This window comes from Coturnix japonica, chromosome 13 (genome assembly GCF_054131305.1).
Source record: "Coturnix japonica strain WE chromosome 13, WE-NBRP24, whole genome shotgun sequence".
Taxonomy (NCBI): Eukaryota; Metazoa; Chordata; class Aves; order Galliformes; family Phasianidae; genus Coturnix; species Coturnix japonica.
Genome location: NC_140675.1, coordinates 13,857,582 through 13,880,083, shown reverse-complemented (window position 1 = coordinate 13,880,083; position 22,502 = coordinate 13,857,582). Strand labels below are relative to the sequence as shown.

The 22,502-nt window shown below is 50.2% G+C and overlaps 1 protein-coding gene across 1 annotated transcript; it reads right to left on the bottom strand.

Moving 5' to 3' along the window:
• Positions 1-7: 7 nt before the first annotated feature.
• SYNGR3 (synaptogyrin 3) lies at positions 8-20,800 on the bottom strand. Its single transcript, XM_015876843.2, has 4 exons — positions 20,638-20,800; positions 11,643-11,883; positions 6,021-6,163; positions 8-4,493 (listed from the first exon to the last, which is right to left on the bottom strand). Exons 1-4 carry the CDS (start codon positions 20,734-20,736, stop codon positions 4,284-4,286), a joined length of 693 nt encoding a protein of 230 aa, XP_015732329.2. The 5' UTR covers positions 20,737-20,800; the 3' UTR covers positions 8-4,283.
• Positions 20,801-22,502: the final 1,702 nt, after the last annotated feature.

Sequence of the window (22,502 nt, the reverse complement as noted above, 5' to 3'; positions counted from 1 at the left end):
GCTTCCATTCGTTTTAAACTCTTTATTGAAAATAAGTTGCGGTTGGTTACACAGACACTGAAAATACATCATCACGGATCGCTCTCTCAAAAGATATTTTTATATATATTTATATATATAATATGTACAAAAGTTGTAAACATTTTTAACTTATTTCCATACACAGTCCACTGTATACGACAATCCACGTAGGGTTAGTGACAGCTGCAGCTCGTGGAAGCGGTCTGCTCATACAGAGGTATCTGCCAAAGAACTGAAATTTGCAAACCACATTTTGGTATCTGTTTGTTATTAAAAAGAATCTGAGGTTTAAACGCATATTGCAACAAAATACAGGCAGCTGAACTTGGGTTTCGTGTTGGTACAGTGAAGGCCATGTCTGAGCCTGTGGTGGTGGGAGGTCAGCACACAGCTTCTAAATGGGATCTAGAAAAGCATTGTGAATAAAACAGAGTGGAACTCGTCTGCTCTCCCCAGGAAGACAAAGAAGGCTGAAAGCAAGTCTGCAAATATACACAGCTTTTAGAGAGAGGAATATTGATTCTATGCTTTTACTAATGAATAGGCAACGATCACAGTTGGTTTAATTCTATTCAACTGCTCTCACGGCTGCAGCAGGTGGGGGGAATGGGACAGTACTGTGAAGGGGATGGGTGACTCCCAGTAAAGAAAGAGCAGCTGATGGAGAAAGCAGAGAAGTGCTGTAGCTGTCACTGTTGTAGCACAAACTCAGCGCTCTGTGCAGCTACCTGCAGTTTGCCCAATGGGAAACTCATCTTGCTAAGTGCCTCACCAAAGCAGCAACTCAAATCCAACTGCTCGTGGACATGGTTAAACTGCAGGAGATGGTGAAGCACATTGTTGGGGAGATTTTTTACTGAGTATTGGTTAAGCAAAGCTTCTACCTTGCTAGAATAGAAAGCGAGTGAAAGAAGCATGAAGAGTGATGGTATGATTGTCTGAACCTCAAAAGAGACACTGCAGGGATCCAATAGTTCCCCTATCATGAGCCCACAAGTCTGTGCTGTTACAGCCCATACCTGCACACACTGACTGACCCATCACAGAGGTGCTACAACAGTTAACAGACAGCACTGGTAACAGAGCACAGAGGAAGCACTGCAGAGCCTCACAAAGTGCTTGGAAACAGGACCCCGTGTGAGGGGTAGGTATGAGTCATCACAGCCAGGGAGAGGGCCATGTCTCACGCTTCCTTTAATTAAGGTTTTAATTCAGCAGGGCCTTGTGCTCCCAGCCTGGGGGATGGGGAAATTACACAGGAGCTGAGCAACAGTCGCCAACAAACCAGGAAATGTTTCTCTTCCAAGGTGTCTAAAACTGCTGTTCCCAATGCATGTGTATCTCAGGTGTCGCAGTGCCACCTTAATTACATTTTATCCCAACCCTGATGCAGACTGTGGTGACCTCATCTCTGCTGCCTGCAAATCCTGCACCAACTGAGGGATGCTCGCTGGCTCCTGCAGCCCCTGGAGCAGGGGGAGGTTTCTCAGGCAGCGTTGGCATATCCAGACCACAGCCACGGAGCAGCACCTGCTCTGCCTCACCCCTGCCAGGAAACCCAGGCACCAAATCCCCTTCCTCCTCCTCTCCTGCTGAGTACAGCACATCCAGGTCCTCACACACGCACAGCACCGAGCAGAGTTTAAACATAATAACGCATTCTGGGCAGCAATGACTGTAATAAGAAGCTGACCTTGAGAAGAACGACGGTGCCCAGCCTGGGGATGAAGTCACAGTTGTGCTGCTGTCCCTGTGCCATAGTGGCTGCTCTTAGGTCAGTGATGGGGGTGCATGAGGGTGAGTCCATGTCCCACAGCCACGGGGTGGGAGGGGGTGGAAAGAAAAGAAATGCAGTGTAGGCCTGGGGTGCGTACATTCAGATGTTGTAATATTCGTAATATTCAGCACGTTTACACCACTGATCAGGACACTTCTCGCAGTCAGACAGAACTTTAGTTCTTTACGGTTACAAGGAAACTCTGGAACAGTTATATAGTTAGAAAAAATACAATGTACCGAACAAACATTATCTCACATACAATCAATTTAAACATTTAAATTGATTATAATTTTGCTAAAATATTAACACAAGTACTGTTTGTGCTGCTAAAATTTCAGTGTTCCCTCTAAGGAAAATATTGCTACAGTTCTACTGTACCCTGTATTAAAATCTTTTGCCCTTTTATTTTCAGCAAGACTGGCTCTAGAAAAATCACAAGGGTTAGAGAATTAACTTAGGCTTATACTCTACTGGGGTTTGGGTGTCCCCATTCAATGCACAAATTTCTCATTGCTCACCTACCTCAACCAGCACAAGCTGATACCCCCCAGGGCACCTTTCTTGCTTCTTGCATCAGCTCCAGGAGCCTCCTCCATCAGCAGTGCAGCATCCTCCTGCTGCTGCAGGGAGCAGCTATGCTGGCAGCAGGGCTGAGCTGCGGAGCTGTCACTGTAAGGGGAAGCTGTAAGGGATGCCAGGTCCCTGTGTCACCACACATGAAGGACTGGGTTCTGCAGCAGTATCTGAGCTGGGAAATGACTGCACAGCTCCATCAGCATTGGGTGCTGCCAGGCAGATCTGGATCCAGGAAAGCCAGCGCTCATTGTGAATGCAAGTTTTAATCTGACCTAAATAGTGGAATATTCAAGTTATGCATTTTGTCACTGATAATGACTGCCTGTGATGAGGTTTGCTGCTTATTAATTAATGCATTTATTTGCAATTTAGCAGCAGAAATGAGCTGTGCTAACGATGACGACAAAAAACTGCTGGATTTTTTTGCTACAAGAACAGCTGGGGCAGTACTTTATCTATTGCTTGCGAGGTCAGAAGGCAACACACAGCTCTGCCAGCAATAACAGCGCAGCGTAGGATCCCTGCAGCCAGGTGAGCTGGGGGGACTCAGCCAGAGACAGGCCCACTGCTCAGCCACCATGCTCTGTCCTCAGCAGCACCCAGCTCTGCTCGCAGCCACTGCACACCCAGCACATCAGCTGCTGCTGAGCATCTGCTGCACTTTTCAGACTGACTTGGTATTAACAAGGCTGTAGTTCTGCTGTTGGAAACCAAACTTGGCCTCCTCCTCAGGTGTTTATCTCTATTCTCTATTCTCCCACTATGGGCAAACATGTGCCACATGCAACCCCCACAACAGACTTCAAAGCCCATCGAGTCCTTTCAGTGCTTGCTTTGAATTCTGCATCGCCAGGGACTGCAGTGCAACACACACATTTACACCTGAGGATTTTGCTGCAATTACGACAGATGGTGGCTGCTCCCAGTAGAAAAACACGAGCTACATTCTGCTTCCTAATTGATTTAGAATTTGAGTCACTGAGGCACCCACACCTTTTGTGTTGGCAGCTCTGGGTCTGAAGGTGAGCAAGAGTTCAGTGTTGCCAATCAGAACTATCTGTGAATTTGCAAACTTCAACAACTCCACGATGAAGTGGAACCGAAACACACCATATTTTCCACTGATAAAAGCCTATTTCTAATTAGCAGACAACTATTGCTAAATTCTTTTCCAAAGCAAGTTTCAAACCCAGCTTTCTATATCCTCAACCAGAACTGTGTGGAAACACAGAAGCTGTCGGGATATTCAACATAAAACCCAAGCTTCTGTGCCCCCATACCCTCCCTGCACCCTGAACTATGTTTTAAACACCCGTTTGGTCATGGATTTTTGTACAATAAATATATACAAATAAAAGTAACACAGACACCACTTATTTCTTTGTAAATTTGGCACTTTCCACGGCCTCTGCTCTATGTGCTGTACATGAAAGTTCTACCAGCAGTGGGACTAGCTCAGGGCCAACCACCCCAGCTGCAGCCCCCCACACTGCAATGAGGCCACATCTGTGTTAGCTCTGGAAGAACGAGATGAACAACTCATCAGCTACCTCGTTTTCTAGCAGGAAAAGGTATTTTTGGCTTTCCCAGGCACTCTGTGGCACCTAGTGACCAGTGGTGCTAAAACAAGCCTCAGAGAAGGTACTGACTTATCTTCTGCCACACGGAGTAGCGACCTTCTTTCTTCCGACTTAGAGGGAACACTGCTTTTATAAAACCCTTGGACAGGTAAGACAAGAACCAATACCACTGTACAGAATTCACTGCACAACTAGCTAATAGTAAGGAACCCAGCACTGACTTGCCACATTAAGGAAATGGTACTGAATACATTTGCAATCAACCGGTTAACTGTACTGCACCATAGGACTCGGTCTATTTGTACACAGCCGCACGCCCTCCTCCCTCAGTATGCTGGCACTTGGTAACCTTTCGGGTTGGCGTCCGAGGTCTCAGTGAATGGGGGACTCTGGTAGGTCTCTTTGCTCTCGATGCCACTGCCAGTGGGGTACCCAGGGTATGCAGCATTAGGGTCAGTGGCAAACTGGTCGGTGGCAAAGAGCGACATGTCGGTGCCCAGGCGGTACCGCTGCAGCGCCTTCAGAGCCAGTGCAACCTGCAAGGGATGAAGAGATTTGGGGGGAGTGCCAAGCATGGTGGGTGACTGCTGCCTCCTGCTCCTCCACAGCCATAGAAACCACTGGCCCAAGAGAAGCCAGGTGTGCAGGGCACGATGGTTCTACACCACCGTGCACCTCTGTGCCACACCTCACTGCCTTGCATCAGCACTCTGTGCTTCCTTCTGTCCCTCTGCCATCCTTTCCCTTCCTCTGTGCCTCCCAAATCACAGAAGAGGCCTCACAGAGGTGCTTGCCCTTCAGCCTCCTCACACTGCTCATATTCATGCTGCAAAGCAATACTTTCCATGGAGATCTATGAGCTCCCCCCATGCAAAACCAAAGCCCACACTGCGTTCAGATCAGGTTCCTGCTGTCATCAAGGAGCTGGCACCCTGAAACCCATTACTGCAAGGAGTGGAAGCTGTCCCAGGCCAGTGAAATAGGTCAGTCCTGCAGAGACTCCTTCACCCTTTTCCAGGTTGCAAGTATTCAGGTCACAAATTGTAGGAAATGGAAGCAGCAGAGCTGTGAGAGTCCTGCACTTACCTTTATTTCAGGAGGTTTCATTAACAATTCAATTAATTTTTGGATGACAGACTCGGGATAAAAAAACCCATGCCCACAGTCACCAAGACTGGCACACCCTCAGCACCCCCTGTAATCCCTAAAGGCAATGGGTGCTTCCCTGCTCTACACTCATGAATCCTTGGCACTTCCCCTGACCCAACATTATTTCCCTGGCCCTGGCACCAGGGCAGTGCTATGCCCAAGAGCTGCAGGCACTGCTGGGCACAGGTTGGGTCTAGCAACTGTCAACAATTGACCTTATACTGCAGCATTTTGCACTTCTCCTGGGGAAAGCAGCAGAGAAGTCAGCCTGGCTTCCCCTAGGGGCTGCCAAAATCCCCCACAACCCTATGGGACAGGCTCATCATGGTGTACTTCTCCTGGGGACTCATTCGCTTCAAACCAAACTCCTCCCTGGGGTCTGAAATGAGGGCAGCACGTGGGCAGTAATATGTTTTTGATGGAAATGCAACTTGCCAGCTGCAGGAGAAGGAGAAGTTTGGAAGTTCCCAGGAAGAGGAGACTGGAGCTGGGGCTTCCTGGGTAAGAAACCACAGTTCAGCTCCCTGCAGAAGGAGAAGGATGGACTGCAGGTTTCTTCAGTACAGCCCTTCACCACTCACCAGGATTCACTTCCCCAAACTGGGCCCCAGATTCCTCCTTCAGCTCAGTGCTGAGCCCATAGTAGGTTTCATTTCTTCTCTCCCCAGTCTAGCTCTAAGTTAGGTATTTTTTTTCTGTAAACATTAAATCTGTGCCTTGTGGATATCCACAAGCACAAGGCTCAGCTCTGGGGATAGGTATCTATCCCAGGTGGTGTTTGGGCCCTCACCGTGACAATGGCAGGCAGCACTTGTACCATAATGCCCTGAGTGTAGTGCTGTATGCCTACATAAAGAGTTGCAGGTCTCAGGAGTAGGGGCAGAGCACCTGAAAGGTCCAGAAACTGAACTCACCCAGACAATGATGGAGAAGAAGGAGAAGGCGATTGCTGCCCGGGCAGCATCTGCTCCTTGTGAAGCCCCTTTGCTCATCGTTGTCCGCTGCCACTGGTTTGCTAGGAAGCAGAAGGCTACAAACCACAGGAAGGACAAGAAACCTGGAGGAGAACAGAAATAGTCAGTCCTGATACTGCCATCATCTCCTCCGCTGCAAGAACCCCAGAGATCAGGGTGCCAATGCACAAACACTGCCACCAAGATATTCAAACAGCAATAGTGGTCCTGGGTGCCTTGTCCTGTGGCATGACCCAAACAAAGCTATTTTGAAAGAGGTGAATTTACAGTCGCTGATAAAACTGAACCAGAGGGAACCTGTAGCACCATCCTGCCTGTTGCCTACCTTCAGTTTAGCTCACCTAAACCTTCCTTTGATCTCAACCCTTGCAGGGACAGCACAACCTCTACACATGTCCTTCTCGCACTCGCTGGGACTGCAGCCTGCACCAAGGTGCTGCCAGCTCACTCCCCAGCACCTTGCTGTGCCCACCTTTTGCTTCCTGGATACCTGTGGCTTTCAGAACCTTAGGGCTGGGCACTGCACAGCTGCTCAGCAGGTGGAGGGGGCTGTGTGCCTGCTCCCAGCCGAACTGCACCCCAGGGATCGAGCAAAAAGGCTTCGGTGATTATTTCCTACTGGAACCAAGGCTGGCTGCAGCTCCTCTAATTCAATCACCAACCAACAGCAGTGCCTGATGTCAGGGAGCTCAGAACAGTCACAAAACTAGCCATAAGCACACACTGTAATAAGCAGTAACACTTCACACGGCTGTGAAAAGAAGCTGCATAACCTGGAGTCTTCCATGATGCTGTTTTAAGGGCCTCCAGCTTTCTGAGCATCCCCAGCACAAAGCTCCCTGCATTTGCCAAAGTGCACGCAGAGATCCAGGCCCAGCAGCAGGATGCTGAGCAACGAGCATCTTCCCAGGGATTATCAGCACATCAGAGTGAGCAGCCACGCTGCCAGCCCCATGGGCATAGCACAGTCTGGCTGCAGGGAGAGGAAAGAAGCTTCTTTTTTCCCTCTTTATCTTACCAGCTCTTATGCATGATAAAAAATGCATGCTTGTATCCAAACACTGTGCAAGATTTATAAGGCTTAGCATACATCTTGCCTTTAATTCAAAATTTGTGCCTAGCTGCAGTTTAGGACAATACACTCCTTGTTTCCTTTTCTTATACAGCTGGACCTGGAGAGGACACTTGAGCCAGCCCAGCCATGCTAGACTCTGAATCTGCTCTCACAGCAACACACCCTCCAGCCAGGATCACACACACTTTCCTCTTCGAAATCCCAGACTCACAAAACAGCCCTTTTTTTTGCATAAGATGGCTACTGCCTGCTATCAAAGCCACTTCTGCATACACATTCTCATTCTCAGGACGATCCACTTCTCCTCAGTGGTAAACAAGACCTCCAATGCCCACAGAGCAAAATTCAAGAAGTTTCTTACTTCAAATCTACATATTTCTGGACACAGCAGTGTTGGGAAGAAGAAAAATCAGATATGAAATGGGAGAGCAATTCATAGCAGATTAATCTGCAGCATTGTTGTGGATGCTCAGGGGCATCCTGTGGGGCCATCCAGGGCTGGAGCAAAGGAACAGCAGGGTCCTCCAGCAGAATTAGGCTTCATCGCTGATTTACAGGGGGTGGAATTGCTTGCAAGAACCTCAGTGTCACAAAGCTGATGCTGTGCCACGGCCATGACACAGAGACTTCCCTTCACCTAGTGCTCTAAGCCCCATCTGTCAGTGGAACCTTCCAAGGTACTTTCAGGACTTAAAATGACATCATCCACATCTCTGACCATGCACCGGCTGTGCTGGGAACTGCAGCTAACAACTTCCTCTGGAACACAGATACTGGAGCTGCTTGATCTGCCCAGTGCTGACTGCTAAGCTCTGAGACCCACAGTAGGAAATGCCTGGATGGTATTGCTCCTGCTGCTGCCCACATGCACCTCACTGAGGTTCTATGATGCACACAAGCCTCTGTTGTCCTGACATCTGGACAGCTCTGCTGAGTTCCCAAGAAGAAAATTGGTTCTCTGCAGGCCCTGGGAAAGAGAGAAGACAGTATTGCTGCCAGTGGACAGAGTCAGGTATTGAGAGCACCTCCAAAAGTACCAGGCGGTGTTTATGCCATTTGGAAAGCTGACACATGCCTGTGTGTGAGATCAGGCTTCCCAGTGAGCAATAGGAGGAACTATTTTTGATCTGTACCAGCACCCATTTTCATTTGTGATCATGTTCACCCTCTGTTAGCACTCCTGTGTGATGAGACTGTACCCAACACTGTGAATCACGCCTGGGATCACTGCTGTCTCCTCTCATCTGCACATCCCAGGGTTCAGGCTGCCCTGGTGCCAGGCTGGGCACCGTACCATGGTTTCTCTGTCATGTCCTATAGCTTTGGTATATTTCTAGGATTGAGTGGAAATTTGTATTTGGGAGGTGTGGGTTGATACCTATGGATTTTAAGACCCCAAGAAAGGAAAGCTGAGCTGAAATCAGGTTGCTGTGGCCACAAGCACCGCTCCTGATTCTCAGTGGAAACATGCACCGGAGCAGCTCTGTACCCTCCAGCATAACAGGGAGAAGGAAAATACCAGGAATAGCTGTAAGAGCCAGCAGATAATTATAGTTTTAGGATTTGCAGACAACAGAGTGCAAACACCAGGAAATATATATTACAGTTTTAATTACAGCATAGATCTGAGCAACGCACATCTACAGGAGCAGCTGTAAGAGCAGATGGAGGATAAAGTTGCAAGTGCCACTGACATAGCACTGTGGCTGTCCTGCTTGCACCCAGCATCACCTACCTGTGGACTATGGGGTTTCAAGAGGCAGAGCCCCCAGTGCCCTGTGGGGCATCCCCACTGTGAGGACTGTAATGCAGCCAGCCAATGCTCCTTGTCCAGCTGGGATAGGAGCAGCAAGCTGATGGTATGAGCTCTCTGACCTACCACTGAGATGGTGTACAAGTCCTCCCTCCTTCAAGTGAAAGGAAACTGCAGGTTTGCAATTTGAGCAACTCCTACCCTACCCTTCATAGGCAGCAGCTGCCACTTCTGCTTCCGTGCAGCCAGCACCAGGCGCTGGGGGAATCCAGGCAAAGGGACAGGAGTGACCTTCTTCTCTCTCATCCCACCCACTCGCTGCTTGATGCTCCTCACCCTCTTATATCCCAAATGCATTTTCAGCTTTTATATTAAAGCACACATCAATGCAGAGATCACATGCAGAGAGAAAGGATGAAACAGTCACAAGTGGAAGGAACTCAAGAACCGAAGGGGAAAAGAGAAAGGGTGCAGCATAGAAGTCCCACAGATAAAGTCCTAGAGATAAACACAGAGGCAATCAATGTAAATTACTCACAGTTTGCACTCTGACACATGTGTACAGGTTGGCTCTGAGTACACAGAGCCCACAGGCTGCATGTGCCAGGCTGCTTGAGGTCACATGCCAGCAAAACCCTGCATTCGATCTGTGCTGCAAGATCAGCTTCTGGAAGCAACCAACTGCCTGGAGTTTTTGTGTGAGTGGGTGTACAGGCTACAGCAGTACAGAAGGTCTGGGGCAGCTATAACTATAGAAAACTGAAGGCACAGAAATAGGAATGGAATAAGATACAGCGGGCACAAATCCATCCTAAGATCATCCATTGAAATGTGAAAACCTGCAGCAGAAGGGTGTTTTGCACACCAAGTACTGTGTGTACCAACAGCTGATGCCACTGCCTGAATCACGGCGTGATTTGGGAGTGCAGATCCTCCTGAATGACAGACCAGTCACTCGTGGTTTCTAGAACTGATCTAAGGGAGTAGTGGGATCTGAGTGCCTTTGTAGGAACACTAGTAACAGCTCCACATGCACAGCTCTGGCCACCCGTGATCAAGAGAGATGAATCCAGGCTGAGGTAAGAACTGCAGGCATGCAGAAGGGAACGGAGAGTCCATCTGGTGTGAGGAGACATGCAGTGAGGCTCTCAATCAGCAAATGAGATCTCCAGGAAGGAGCTTGATTAAGGTATGAAGAAAGGCACATGATGCAAAACAAGGGTCGGAGTCGAGGAGCTGGAAGGTCCCTTCTATACCCACATCCCATGCCAAGACCCTCAATTCAAGTCAGCACAAGCAACAGGGGAAGGTCAGACACATGGCAGACACTGGCACCCAGCTGAGTAAGAAGTGTGCTGCCATTCTCACACTCCTCCCGGCAGCACAACTTGCCTGTAAGTGGTTTGCTTTGCAACATGGAAGTGGTCTGCCCGTTCTCTACCAAAAAGCACACAGAGGGGAAGAACCAAGAGAGGAGGAAGGACCCATGCAGGTGACACAAGACACTTGAGTAGCACATTCATCCCTTGGTCCCAGCAATAAAGTCAGCACTGGCAGGTCAGATGTATTTGGAATTTGTGGATAGGGAGGATTTAGGAGGATTTACCAGGACAGAGCCCTGGTGTGATACTGAAGCCTATCCCCATGAGCAGAGCAATGTCTGTGGGACAGAAGCTCTGCAGGGCAGAAGCCCTTCTTCTGCAGCTTGCTGCAGAGCCCCATGACTGTGCACACTATGTGTGACAAGGACAACAGAGGACAAGGCAGAGATGGCCCCATTTCATGCAAGCCTGGCAAGGGAGATTGCAGCTGTTACAAGGTGAAAGGCAGGGGGAGATCACAGTCTTACACCGAGACACACACCCAGGCAGAAGATGGATGTGGATGCTCTTCTCCCACTTGAAATGAAGAGCTGTAGGCACCAAGCCCCACAGAAGGGGCTGCAAATATCAGCTCACAAGGGCTCTAGCACCATAGAAATGAGCTTTCCAGCAAGAGGACATCCTTAACTACAAGCAAGCATAGGCAGATGATGACGGATGTTTTCATTTGGGACCAGAGAATCATCAGCTGTGTCCGTGCTGGATAAATCACCTTCAGACTTTGCTAACACAAGAGCCTGGAAATTGAGAACATCAGCTGCAAACTCAGCCAGAAAACTCCCAGAGCAGCCAAGCAGAGGACAGTGTCTCCCAGCACTGCACAGCCCATTAGCTCCTGTTCATGTGGCTGAGCCAAGGGCTTGGGACAGCAGACAATTCATGCAAGTCATTGGGAGATCCACAGCTACTTGCAAACCCCAGCCCTGAAAGCAGTGAGGTATGGCAATGGTGTCTCAGCTCCTGCTGTAGAAGCACACTTCTGCTTTGTGCAGAAACACGTGCACTAAGTGAAAGCAGATCCAGATGTAACTGTTGATGTGACTTTTGTTAAGAGGCAGAAACAGGGTAAAATGTCTTGTATGGTCTCTGAGACGTGGCCACCAAGCCTTGCTTCCCTGAGTGACCTCAGTGATCCCAGCTTCAGAAGCAACACAGGTGAGCAGGACACCCCACTGACCTCAAACTACCACAAACCAGCTTCCCCACTCATCCTTTCCGTAAGACATGAGTTGTGCCATGCCCTGAGAGGAGAGAGCAGGACTAAAGCATGGAGCTGCAGACACAACAATGACCCTGCACACCCCATGGAACAAGCAATGTCCATAACAAGCACAGCAAAGCCAAAGTCGTACCTGAAAAGCCCAGGTCCAGTAGGACAGCTCGTTTGCGGTCCTTCACGCTACTGATCTGCTGGAACTGGAGGTCCACAACAAGGAAGAAGATGCATCCAAAGAAGGCAATAATGCCAATGGCAATGGCATAGCTGCAAGCACTCTCATTCTCGTTGAAGATGCAGTGTAGCTCAGGGTCTGTGCCATCCTTGTTCACATAGCACTCATTCACAATGGAGCCAAACACCACGATGGAAAAGATCTGTAGAAGGAAGAAGAAAACACAACTTGCAGCTGCTTACATTAAACTCTGTTTTCCAACAGCAACATAATTGGATTCAGTCTTGTGAGGCTCCACGGCAACATGGCATGTGTTAGATTCCCACACTCAACTGGCTGGTGGCCCTATGCAATGGGCTGGCGGATGGCATCTAGGTCTCCTGTCACGTGAGCCTGTTTGTTTTCAGTGGCTTGGCTTGCAGCATGTTTTAAGAGATAGGGAGGGAGAAGGGAAAACTAAACAGATTGGCCAGGTCTCTGCACAGTGTTTCTGCTTGTGCTGCTCTGCACCATCAGGCTGCACTCAAAAAACCCCCTTGTGTAACTGCAAAGCAGAGAGAAATGAAGTTACAGATAATGGAGCTGCTGAATGCACACTGGAGGGTGGATGGGGTGCTTGGGGACATGGAGAACAGCTCACCTAGGTGTCTTGGGAAAGAGACAGAGGTTATGATTGTGCTGACATGCAAACAATAGGGCAATTTGGCGACAGAGAAGAGGCTGAAGGATGGTAGTGCCTGCATCTGTTGTGCAGTGACCCAGTTCCAGCCCTGCAAGGGACAGTAGAGAAGGGGCTTGCTGGTGGCCACCCCTGTTGCTGACTGTTGGGACCCACAGCAGAGCCAACAGCAGAGCCCCAGGCCCCAGCAGACAGCAATGGAGAAAAGCAGCTGCCCCACAGTAGCTTCAATTCCAGCTCCCCAGGGCTTTGCCTCACATCCTGGCTGCAGGAAGGGAGCTGGGCCATAGCATGCGGCTGCTTCCATGAACGCCATTCACAGTGCTGCATACCTAGGTAAGTCCCTCGTCCCTCCAAAACCAAAGGTAGCAAGCAGAAGCCACAGGATCAGCTGCATTCACTCCATTGCAGCCTGGGAAGCACTGCGCTGTTGCTTCCATTGCTGGGCTCAGAGCAGCAAGACCTGTGGACACCCTTGCACCACACTGTGCATCTTTGATCTTGTCACTTGCTACCAGCACCACAGGATCCCTGCATGACTCCTTGCCCTGCTGGCTCCCAGGATGCAGCCAGAGGCCACATATGCAGGCAGAGACCACACACAGCTCCTCACTGCTTCCTCTGCAGTCACAGCCCTGTAGTAAGAGCAAAAGACCGAGACAAGAAACAGACAGATGCGGCTCACAGCTACCTACAGCCCATGGCCCTTGCAGTCACTGTGCCTGCTAACACTTCACCTTGTTCCCCAGTATGTAGAGGCAGCAGAACCACCAACAAACAAACCATTCAGAAAGCTTCCAGCACACTGCAGTATAATGCTGTGACAGCATAAGCACTGGCTACATGTCTCTCACCTGGCTGCCCTGCATGGACAACCCTCTTTCCTCTCCTCACATTCCTCCCAGCTGGGGTGAAGCTGGGACAGAGACAGTTCCAGCTGAAGGTACTTGCAAATGCAAGCGTCCCATCAGCAAACCTGTCTTAGATCCTCTCCACTAACTCCCCTCCATATTGGAAGGAACAACAAAGAAGCACATCTACGAGAGTGCAAACATATGACAAATTGTTGAAGGGTATTTTCTTTCTCTGTGGAGCGTCATCTGAAATGAATGTTGAGTGGATGCAGTACAGTCTCTGGAGAACATCCTGCCTTAGGTATGCAGGCAGCTAGCAGAGCACCTGCCCCATACTCAATCCCCATTCCACAAACCCACCAGCAAGGACAACCAGGGACAGAGTTCACCTCTGAACTATCAGCCAGGAGCTCACTCCTCTTGCACTTGCAATTCAAGTTACCTCACTGCTGGGCCATGTTGGGTGATGGAGATGCTCTAGGACCTGCCTGTCAATTGAGCAGGCATCCCTGTGCTACCCTGACATCCTGCTTTCCTTCCAAGCATCCCCTCATCTTAACCAAGGCCTGAGGTTCTTTCCCCAATCTTCTCAGCTCTAAGCACCACCACAAGCTCCCTGCTAACATGAGTCACCGTTTGCATTTGCACTCAGCTTCTCGTTCTCTCACCATGATGGCTACATCATCACCTAAAGAACAAGAGGGCTGCATTGTACGAAGGAAGCAACAAACAACAACAAACAGCAATAATAATTTTCCCAGAGCTTTGGCAGCAGCTGTAATATCAGCAGTAGTAAAAATCTGTTCATAAATAATGCAAAATTGTTATTTACTATCAGAAATAGCAGCAGCATTTATAAAACAGGCCCTGGAATAAATAATGTGATTCTGGAAAACATGAATAATTGAGAACCTCTGATTCCACTGGATTATTTCTCTGGCAGGCCAGTGAACTTGCACTTAGCTTCTCAGATAAGAGTTTTACTAAATCCTCCCAAGATTAGAAGCCTGCCTTACTCCTTGGTGCTTTCAGAAGCCTCCTGTGCTCGCAGCCTGGCTGGGTGATGCAGTGCCAGGGTTGCCAACGGTGTTGGTGCTGTTCCTGGGGGAAGGCAAAACCTGTGCTGAGCAGAGCACACCAACAGGATCATGGCTGGAATGCATGATCAAATACACAGGTCTGTTCAAGGAGGATGCCCAGCGAGCAATCGTGGAGGAGCACAAAAGCCTAAAGGTTCCTGAAATGCACACAGCACACCTAGGACCAATGAAAAAGTCACCAGAGACGGTACCTGTAGATGTCTCACTGCTTTGCTTTAAATTCCAGTAAGTTTTGCTCCACTCAGTGCAGAGAATTGCATCCATCTTGCAGCCAAGGGATCCCACAGGAAGGGGTTGGCTGGGGGCCTTGCAGGAGCGTGGGGCTGAGAGCTGAGACACCCACGGGATAAACAGCCCAGCCCAGCAACAAACAGTGAGCGCACATGTTGGATGGAGGTACTCAAAACATCAGTGCTGACTGAAGGATGCCTGTCAAAACATGCTTTCAGTGAGAACAAGTCTTTCCATGTTTTTTTCTCCCCCTCTCCTCATGATTGATATTAATTTTCTTTCAAAAAGCAAAACAAACCAACAACCGGTGCTGGTAATTCTCATTTTAATGAGAACAGATTTGGTTTTTTGCTATGTGTGGGTTAAAAGAAAGTTGAGGAAATGGGGGTAGATGGGGGAAAAAGTAAAACCCATAGGATTTTTTCTTTGAAGTTGATGAAAAACAAGTGTCAATCCCTATCTACCTTCACAGCTCTCACTTGCTCAAGCTCTCAACCAGTTCATCAGAGACCTGAGAGAGAAAATGCATCACTCTATGACCTATTGCTCCAGCAGTGCACCCCAGAGGCCCTGGGGCATGCAGGTGACAGTGCCCAGCTGGTGGGCAGCACACTGCTGAATGATACCTAGCTTTCTCCTAAAGAAGAGAAGGAACAGCCTGCTGCAGGGCTTGCTCATCCCAGGTTTCTGCCATCTGGATACAGGTGGCTGTCCAGGCTGCCCTGGCTTGGGTCTGCCATCACACTTCACAGATCTCCATTCCCTCCTATGGCACGACCCCAGACTTGCAGGTATTCTATCCATAGTGCTTTCAGCCTTCTGTCACCCAGGCACCTGAAATGTGCATATGGAGTCCTGGCAATTTAAGCACGGTCATCACAAGGAAAACAAAAAGCAAAAAACGCGAGAGAATGAGTTGAAAGCATAATCGTGTGAGCTGTCAGCCATTTTAAGGTGAGATGTTTCCACTGTCGATGCACTGTGCTTCAATTGGGGGCCTATGAAAAAACACTGCCAGAAGGTGTGGGGTTGTAGGAGAATGCAGAACCTTGCTTCGGTTACACACACAAGCAACTGCTAATGTCAACATCAAGGAAATGTAATGCACAGAGAAAAATGATCTACCCCTAATTCACTCTGCAGTAGCTCTCAGTCAATGGTGATAAGCACAACCCAAATCTGGTCCCTGTCCTCCCCATTTCATCCTTACAGCTATCAGTAACAGCAAAGTTTTCAGCACGCAGCTGCATAATTTACAGGGGAGCATGAAGGCCAAGAACCACCCCAGGCACTGCCAGATCTCCCATGAAGACTGGGGATGTGACCACAAAAGAAAGACCTGACGCAGTTTCTGGCACAGAACCGGATAGCGTGATGCCGACCCTAATAGGGTTATGGACATGTCTAATGGGCTAATCAGCCTGTGAAGGATGCATGTTGATGACCACATGACTGCTTTTTACTGAATTACTTGTTCTAATGCGGCAAAAGATGTTGGTTGAAACACAGCATCCATTCAAAGTTCCTGGTCTAGTGGCACAATCTGAGCACACATCAAACGGACAGCATTTGGAATCAGTGATGACAGGAAAACGATAATTCAGCTGCATTTTAAGCTCAGATGTGGTGAAACTTCTGTATAATTTCATTAACAAAAATGTAAAACTTAAGTTCAGCCTTTAATCTACTGCCCATGGAAAAAGGAAATTAAGATGGAAATCTGGTGACCTTACTGAAAGCAGCCAGCACTAGACAAAGCCCAGGGCAGCCAAGATCACAGCACAAGCTCTGAGCGTTGCTGCAGGCTCGTGAGGCACAGCCCAGCCCTGCAGCCCCTCTCTGAGAGCCACATGCCCTCCAGGCTGGGGCAGAGGTTCCTTATGAAGGCTGCTGTGCCCAGGGTGCAGCACAGCGACCACCCCAGAACCCTGCTCTTCTGCTGCTGTTTGGCTCCTCTGTTCCTGAGATATTTATTTTTTCCCTGATGATAACAGACACAGCCTTTACAGTGAGCACATGGCAGGTAGCAGCACCTTTCACCCTCCCAGAGAAACCAAACGAACCTGAAAGAGGGCAGAAAGGGCCCACTGCCCCCTCCAAGAACTACCTCCTATACATAACACATCCAACCCAGCTCTTTCCCTACTCATCCCTCTGCAAAGTACACACATCTCGCTGAAAGATAATGATTTGCCATATTATGGACTAATACACAACCCATTGAAAAGCCAGCACATGAAGATTACTCCCAGATCTGAGCCAAAGCAGCCTCTTCCCCAATAAATTCACTACTGCATACCCAAGGTTATGGGGATTTCCACTCGCTGCTATGTCCATGGCTAGGCAATCAGTTTTGGCTGCTGCTGACCCATTCTCTAATAAAGGTTATGCTCTTAAAGGCAAGGAAAACCTAAACGAAATACTGGGCTCAATGAGCTAGTACTGCACAGGAACAGTTCTCAGCCAACAGGTGATGAACTACACTCCCATTCAGCTCAAGGAAACCTGAAAGGCTCCAGGCAGAGCAGGGCAGGTGCCAGCCGCAGGCAGTGCAGTGCTATGGCACACACCCTGGGTCAGTGGAGCAGCTCTGAGTCACACCAAAGTCACCGTAGGGAAATGCTGAAGTAGCCCTTGAAGCTGTAGGAGACTTGCAGAGATCCAGCATGGCAGAAGAATCACACAAAGCACACATACTTGGGCTGCCAACTCTTGGGGTGAAAGCTGACACGTCAAGGAAAAAGGCTTTTAGTGTTGCTTTTACTGCAATTCAGACAGATTACTAAAAACATTTACTTCAGTTATTTAAAAGCAGTTATTTGCCATAACTGCTTTTAAAAGTCAAATCTAACGCTGCATTAAGCAAACAATTCCCCTTAAAAGCTGCACGGCTACTTAGAAGCACGGACGGGCATGACACTACAAAGAGGGGAGCTCTTAGTTCTGCAGGCAGCCCTTGGTGAGCATCGAAATTGTTTTGTTGTGCAAAAAATGCCCAAAAAGGAAACCACAAGAATGATCACATCTTCTCCTGACAAACTGCATCAGACAGAGGGGGAAGAGATGAATGAGGAACTGTCAAATGGTTCTTTCCAGCTTTTGGTTTTACAGTTTATACCAGGAGAGGTTTTTTCCCTTTCAGATCTTCAGAATTGCTATGTATGGAGAGGACATGGTATGAGGTAGGATCAGGAATCCCCTTTCATCAAAACCTAGGTTTGGGAATTTCTAACCTAAAGTCACCATTCACTCATGGGTCACTCAGATGATTGTCAGCACCAGAGCTGAACCTGCAGCCCCAGAGCAACCGCTGGAGCCGCAGAACAGAGCTGGGTCCTGCTTGGCAATGACAGGTTGTGAAACCCCATTGGCAGGCAGTGGGTTGACTGGCTGCCCAAACAGGGTCTCCACCAACCACATCTCATTTGAACCAGCACATCCCAAAGGGCCACCAAGGCAGCACCCTCCTCCAAAGGAATGTCCATTCAGACAGACCTGGACAGGTTTGAAATGCGGACCCACAAGAACTGAATGAGGTACAACAAGGCCCAGTGTGAAGTACTGAACTTGGGTTGGGGCAATCCCAGCTCTGTGTACAGACAGGAGAACATATTTAGAGTAGCCCTGCAGAGAAGGACTTAGGTGGGGGGTCCTGGAAGACAAGAAGATGGACATGAGCCAGCAGTGTGCACCTGCAGCCCAGAAGGCCAACCTGGCTGCAGCAGCAGAGGAGTGACAGCGGGGCAGGGAGGGGAATGTCCCCTTCCACTCTGCAACTCTTGAGGCCCCCATCAGTTCTGCATCCATGTCTGTGGCCTCCAGCACAAGACAGAAGTGGGGCTGTTGGAGCAGGACCAGGAAAGGGCACGGGGATGCTTAGAGGGCTGGAGCACCTCTGCTGCAAGGACAGGCTGTGAAGCTGGGGGTGTTCAGCTTGGAGAAGCTGGGGTGGCTTTAAGGTCCCTTCCAACCCAACCATTCTGTGATTCTGTAAATGGCAGCAAGGATTAAGCCTCCAAGGTTTGCTCCTACAACACAGGTTAAATGTGCTTAAAAAGATGTGACAACAAGCAACAGGAAGGGGAATCACATGAAAAAAGATGCCCCAACACCTACACCCAGCTCAAGGGGTTTCTGAACAAGCCCACAGGCTGTGGTTATGGGCAGGCCAGCAAAGGTGGGCATTGCGAAGCAAGTAATGGAGCGCTGAAGTGGCTGTGGGGCTGTGCTGCACATCCCAGCCTGGCAAAGGGAAGCATCAGGGTGGAACAGAAAGGCAGCAAGATCTTAGACAGATGCTGCTTTGTAGTGCATCGCCTGCCGCCTCCGTCCAAGCTCTCCATCTTAAAACAGGCCGTGGGTTTGATCTGGCACAAGCACTAAAGCTAAAAAGAGCCTGGGCACACTTTGCTTTGCAAAAGCTGCAAGAACAGTGGCCATGCATCAGGCAGAACGGAAACTGGCCCCAAATGCCCAGCTCACACCAGCCACATCCCTGCTCATGCTGGAGAGCAGCCAGTGGCAAACAGCTGGGTCACAGCATCACAGCATGGGGACTCCACAACCCTGTGCTGCATCTGCAAGGGAGTGGGTCCGCAGCATCTTCCAGCACATGTGAGGCAAGGGAAACATCCACATGGTTTCAGCATGTACTTTCTAGGCCTTACTGAATCTGACTGTGCGCTGCAAACCTTGTGCATGTCATGTTCGTGAAAGCCAATGGACCCCTCCACCTGCTTAGAATTGATCCATTCTGTTGTTGTACATGCCCAGTTTTCTGAACCCAGACCCACAAAATGAATGACTTCTCTACTGAACAGCCAACAAATATCTTCTAAGCTGGGATTTTTAGTTCATCTCCCATACGCTGTTCCTATTGTCCCCTAGTCCAAGGAGGGTGAGCTCTCTGGCTGGGTGCTGGCAGATCTTTTTAAAGGGAATCCAACTCAACACCTGTTGGCCACTGGTTTATCTGACCATGCCCAAACCAACATGTTGCCAATGGTTTGCCATGTGGAGGATTCCACTGGGTCCCAACCAAGTCCTCCAGATTGAAATGATGCTTCTAGGAAACGCCTGCCATCAGGAACCTCACAAATGCTGCCCCCCACCTGGATGCTCCATATCCATAATCTTCACTTTCCTTCACTAATGGAGCTAAGGGCTTTCTGAAAGCCCTGGCAGGTTCACTGGCTCCAATCCAGCCAAACAATTAAGCATGTGGCTGAACTTCGAGCATGTGATTGCAGCTGGAACTGCTCATGTGCTTGAAGATAAGTGCATGTTCCCATGTTATGTTGTTCAGTCACCCCAGGGTCCCCCTGCACACTGCCTGACAGCAGCTAGAGGGGCAGCCCCTTCCCTCAAACCTCCCCTTCCTGCATGCATGTGGCACTGCTGAAGGTGACACAGAGCCAGCAGCCATGGTCCCCATGCACAAGTGAGGATGAGCCCCCCCTGGGCCCAGCTCTAAGAACCAGAGCCTGCAGCAGCAGGGTTGAGACTCCACGCTTGGGGTTTGGGGCATTGCAGAGCTCCCTTGGCCATGCATGCTTGCTGATCGTAGCAGGCGAGAGCTGGACACTGCAGCCTGGCAGCACAGCTCTCTGGCTGCTTATTCATGAGAGCAGCAACGGGCAAAGACTTCACCGAGTGGCTGCAGCACAGATCCCACCTCTTGTTCCTTACTGCACAGCAGAACTCACATATGAGAAAGGACCAGCAAACATGACATCCATCTGGATGAACAGGGGGGAGCCAGGCAGGGCTGGCTGTAAGATTTCTTCTCTCTCACACATGCACACAGAGAGTATGGATGGGAAGAAAATGTCCTCTGCTTCTGTGCTGCACCCTGCTCACTCACACTCAAGCACCGGGGATAAAACCACTGCAGGGCTACGGCATCATCCACCCGCTGCACCGTGCCCGTCCCCACGGAACTTCCCACGGGAGCCAGCAACCAAAGCGCTGCCGGCTGCACACCGCACGGCTACCGCACACCGCATAAGCGTGCACAATACCCGGGCACCGCAGACCGCACGGGCATCGCTCTGTGCCCGGTCACCGCACGCTGCCCGCCTCGCCTTACCCACCCAAGCCGTCGCCCGGAGGATGGTTTGAGGCTGCTTAAGGAAATCCACAGGATCGACGGCACCGCCGGCCCGGCCCGCTCCGAAGGACGCTCCTTCCATCTTCCCCCACCGCCCGCTCCGCTCCAGCGCCGCTCCGAGCCGAGCCGAGCCGTGCGCGCTCCCCGCGCCGGCCGCGCGCCTGTCCGCCCACCCCCCCGCGAGCCTTTCGCGTGGGTTCGTCCGCAGCGCCGCGCGCGGGCAGAGGAAAGAACCACCCGCGGCGTGGGGGGGGCAGCGGCAGGTGAACGAGACCGGAGTGATGCGAACCGCAACGAGACCACCTCACATCGGGGGAGGTCGAGATCACTGCGCGGTGCGGGCACTGAGTGCCATGGTCACGGACACCGTGCTGCAAACGGGAACACCGTGCAATGACCACAGACAGCACGAGATGGCCATGGGCATCATGATACAGACAGGGACATCATGCAATGGCCATGAGCATCATGATACAGCCAGAGACAGCATGCAATGGCCATGAGCATCATACTACAGACACTGACACCACGCAATGGCCATGAGCATCATGATACAGCCAGGGACAACATGCAATGGCCATGAGCATCATGATACAGCCAGGGACAACATGCAATGGCCATGAGCATCATGATACAGCCAGGGATACCATGCAATAGCAATTGGCACCATGCAGTGACCAAAAACATCATACCACAGTCAAGAGACGCCATGCAATGACTGTAAGCGTGATGCTACAGCCAGGGATACCATGCAATGACCACGAGTGCTATGCAATGACTGTGAACACCATGTTATAGCCAGGAACACCATGCAATGGCCATGCTGCAGCCATGGGCACTGTGCTACAGCCATGATGAAAACACTACAATGGGACACTATGCTGTAACTTGGGACATTGTGCTGCAACCATCATTACTGAGCAACAGTGCTATAGCTGTGGAACATGTGCTGCTGCTGCTGGAGTCCCCATGGTGCAGCTGCAGTCACTGTGCTGTGGCTGAGGTCACCTCTCGGAACACGGCCAGCCTGCAGAAGCAACCACTCTGCAGCTGGGACACCTTACTACAGCTACGGTCACCACACCAAATTGAGGTGTATAGCCAGGGCAACCCATGCTGCTGGAGCAGAGGTGCTGTGACTTCAAGCACAAATGGGGCCAGATCACCACAAAGACCTGGTGCAAAGTGGTAGGAAGCAAAGACAGATGGAGCTCCCACTTTGCTTGAGTGGGAAGGGAAACAACCAGAGTCATGGGACAGGATGAGGCCAATACCCATCCCTTCCCCAGGGAAAAGATGAAGGCTAGAAAGGACAGAAAGCCTGCAGAGGGAAACCCTCAATTATTACAAAGGGAGTTTCCCCCCACAGCTCCAGGACCTGGCTCCTTAGCTTTCGTAGCACCGTGACGATGATCCTGGTTCCATAGATACCGATACCATGACAACTCTGACATCATCTCTGCTTCGGACAGGAACTGCAGGGAAGGCGCAGGGAGCAGTACGCATGCACGGCTGGCACTGAGCAGGCCTGCAGGCAAAGCTGGGGGCTGCAGGTGCTCCATCACCACCTCCCCCCAGATCCATGCAGCTCGCTGTCCCTGTAGGGGGACCTGTGCTGTTGCTGTTGGATCACATGGGGTATGGGTGGAGCAGGAGTGCTAATCCCTCATTGTGCAAAAGGCTGCAAAAAGCAAAGGATTGCCAAATGCTGGGCCACAGCTCCAGCTCACTGGTGCCTTCTGCACCTTTGTGTGTCTGTTCTTTCTGGTAGGTGGGATTAGGGTTTATTTCTGACTCTCAGCAGGAAAAGCATGAGTCAGCCTTTCATTCCTCAGTGTCACCAGCTCA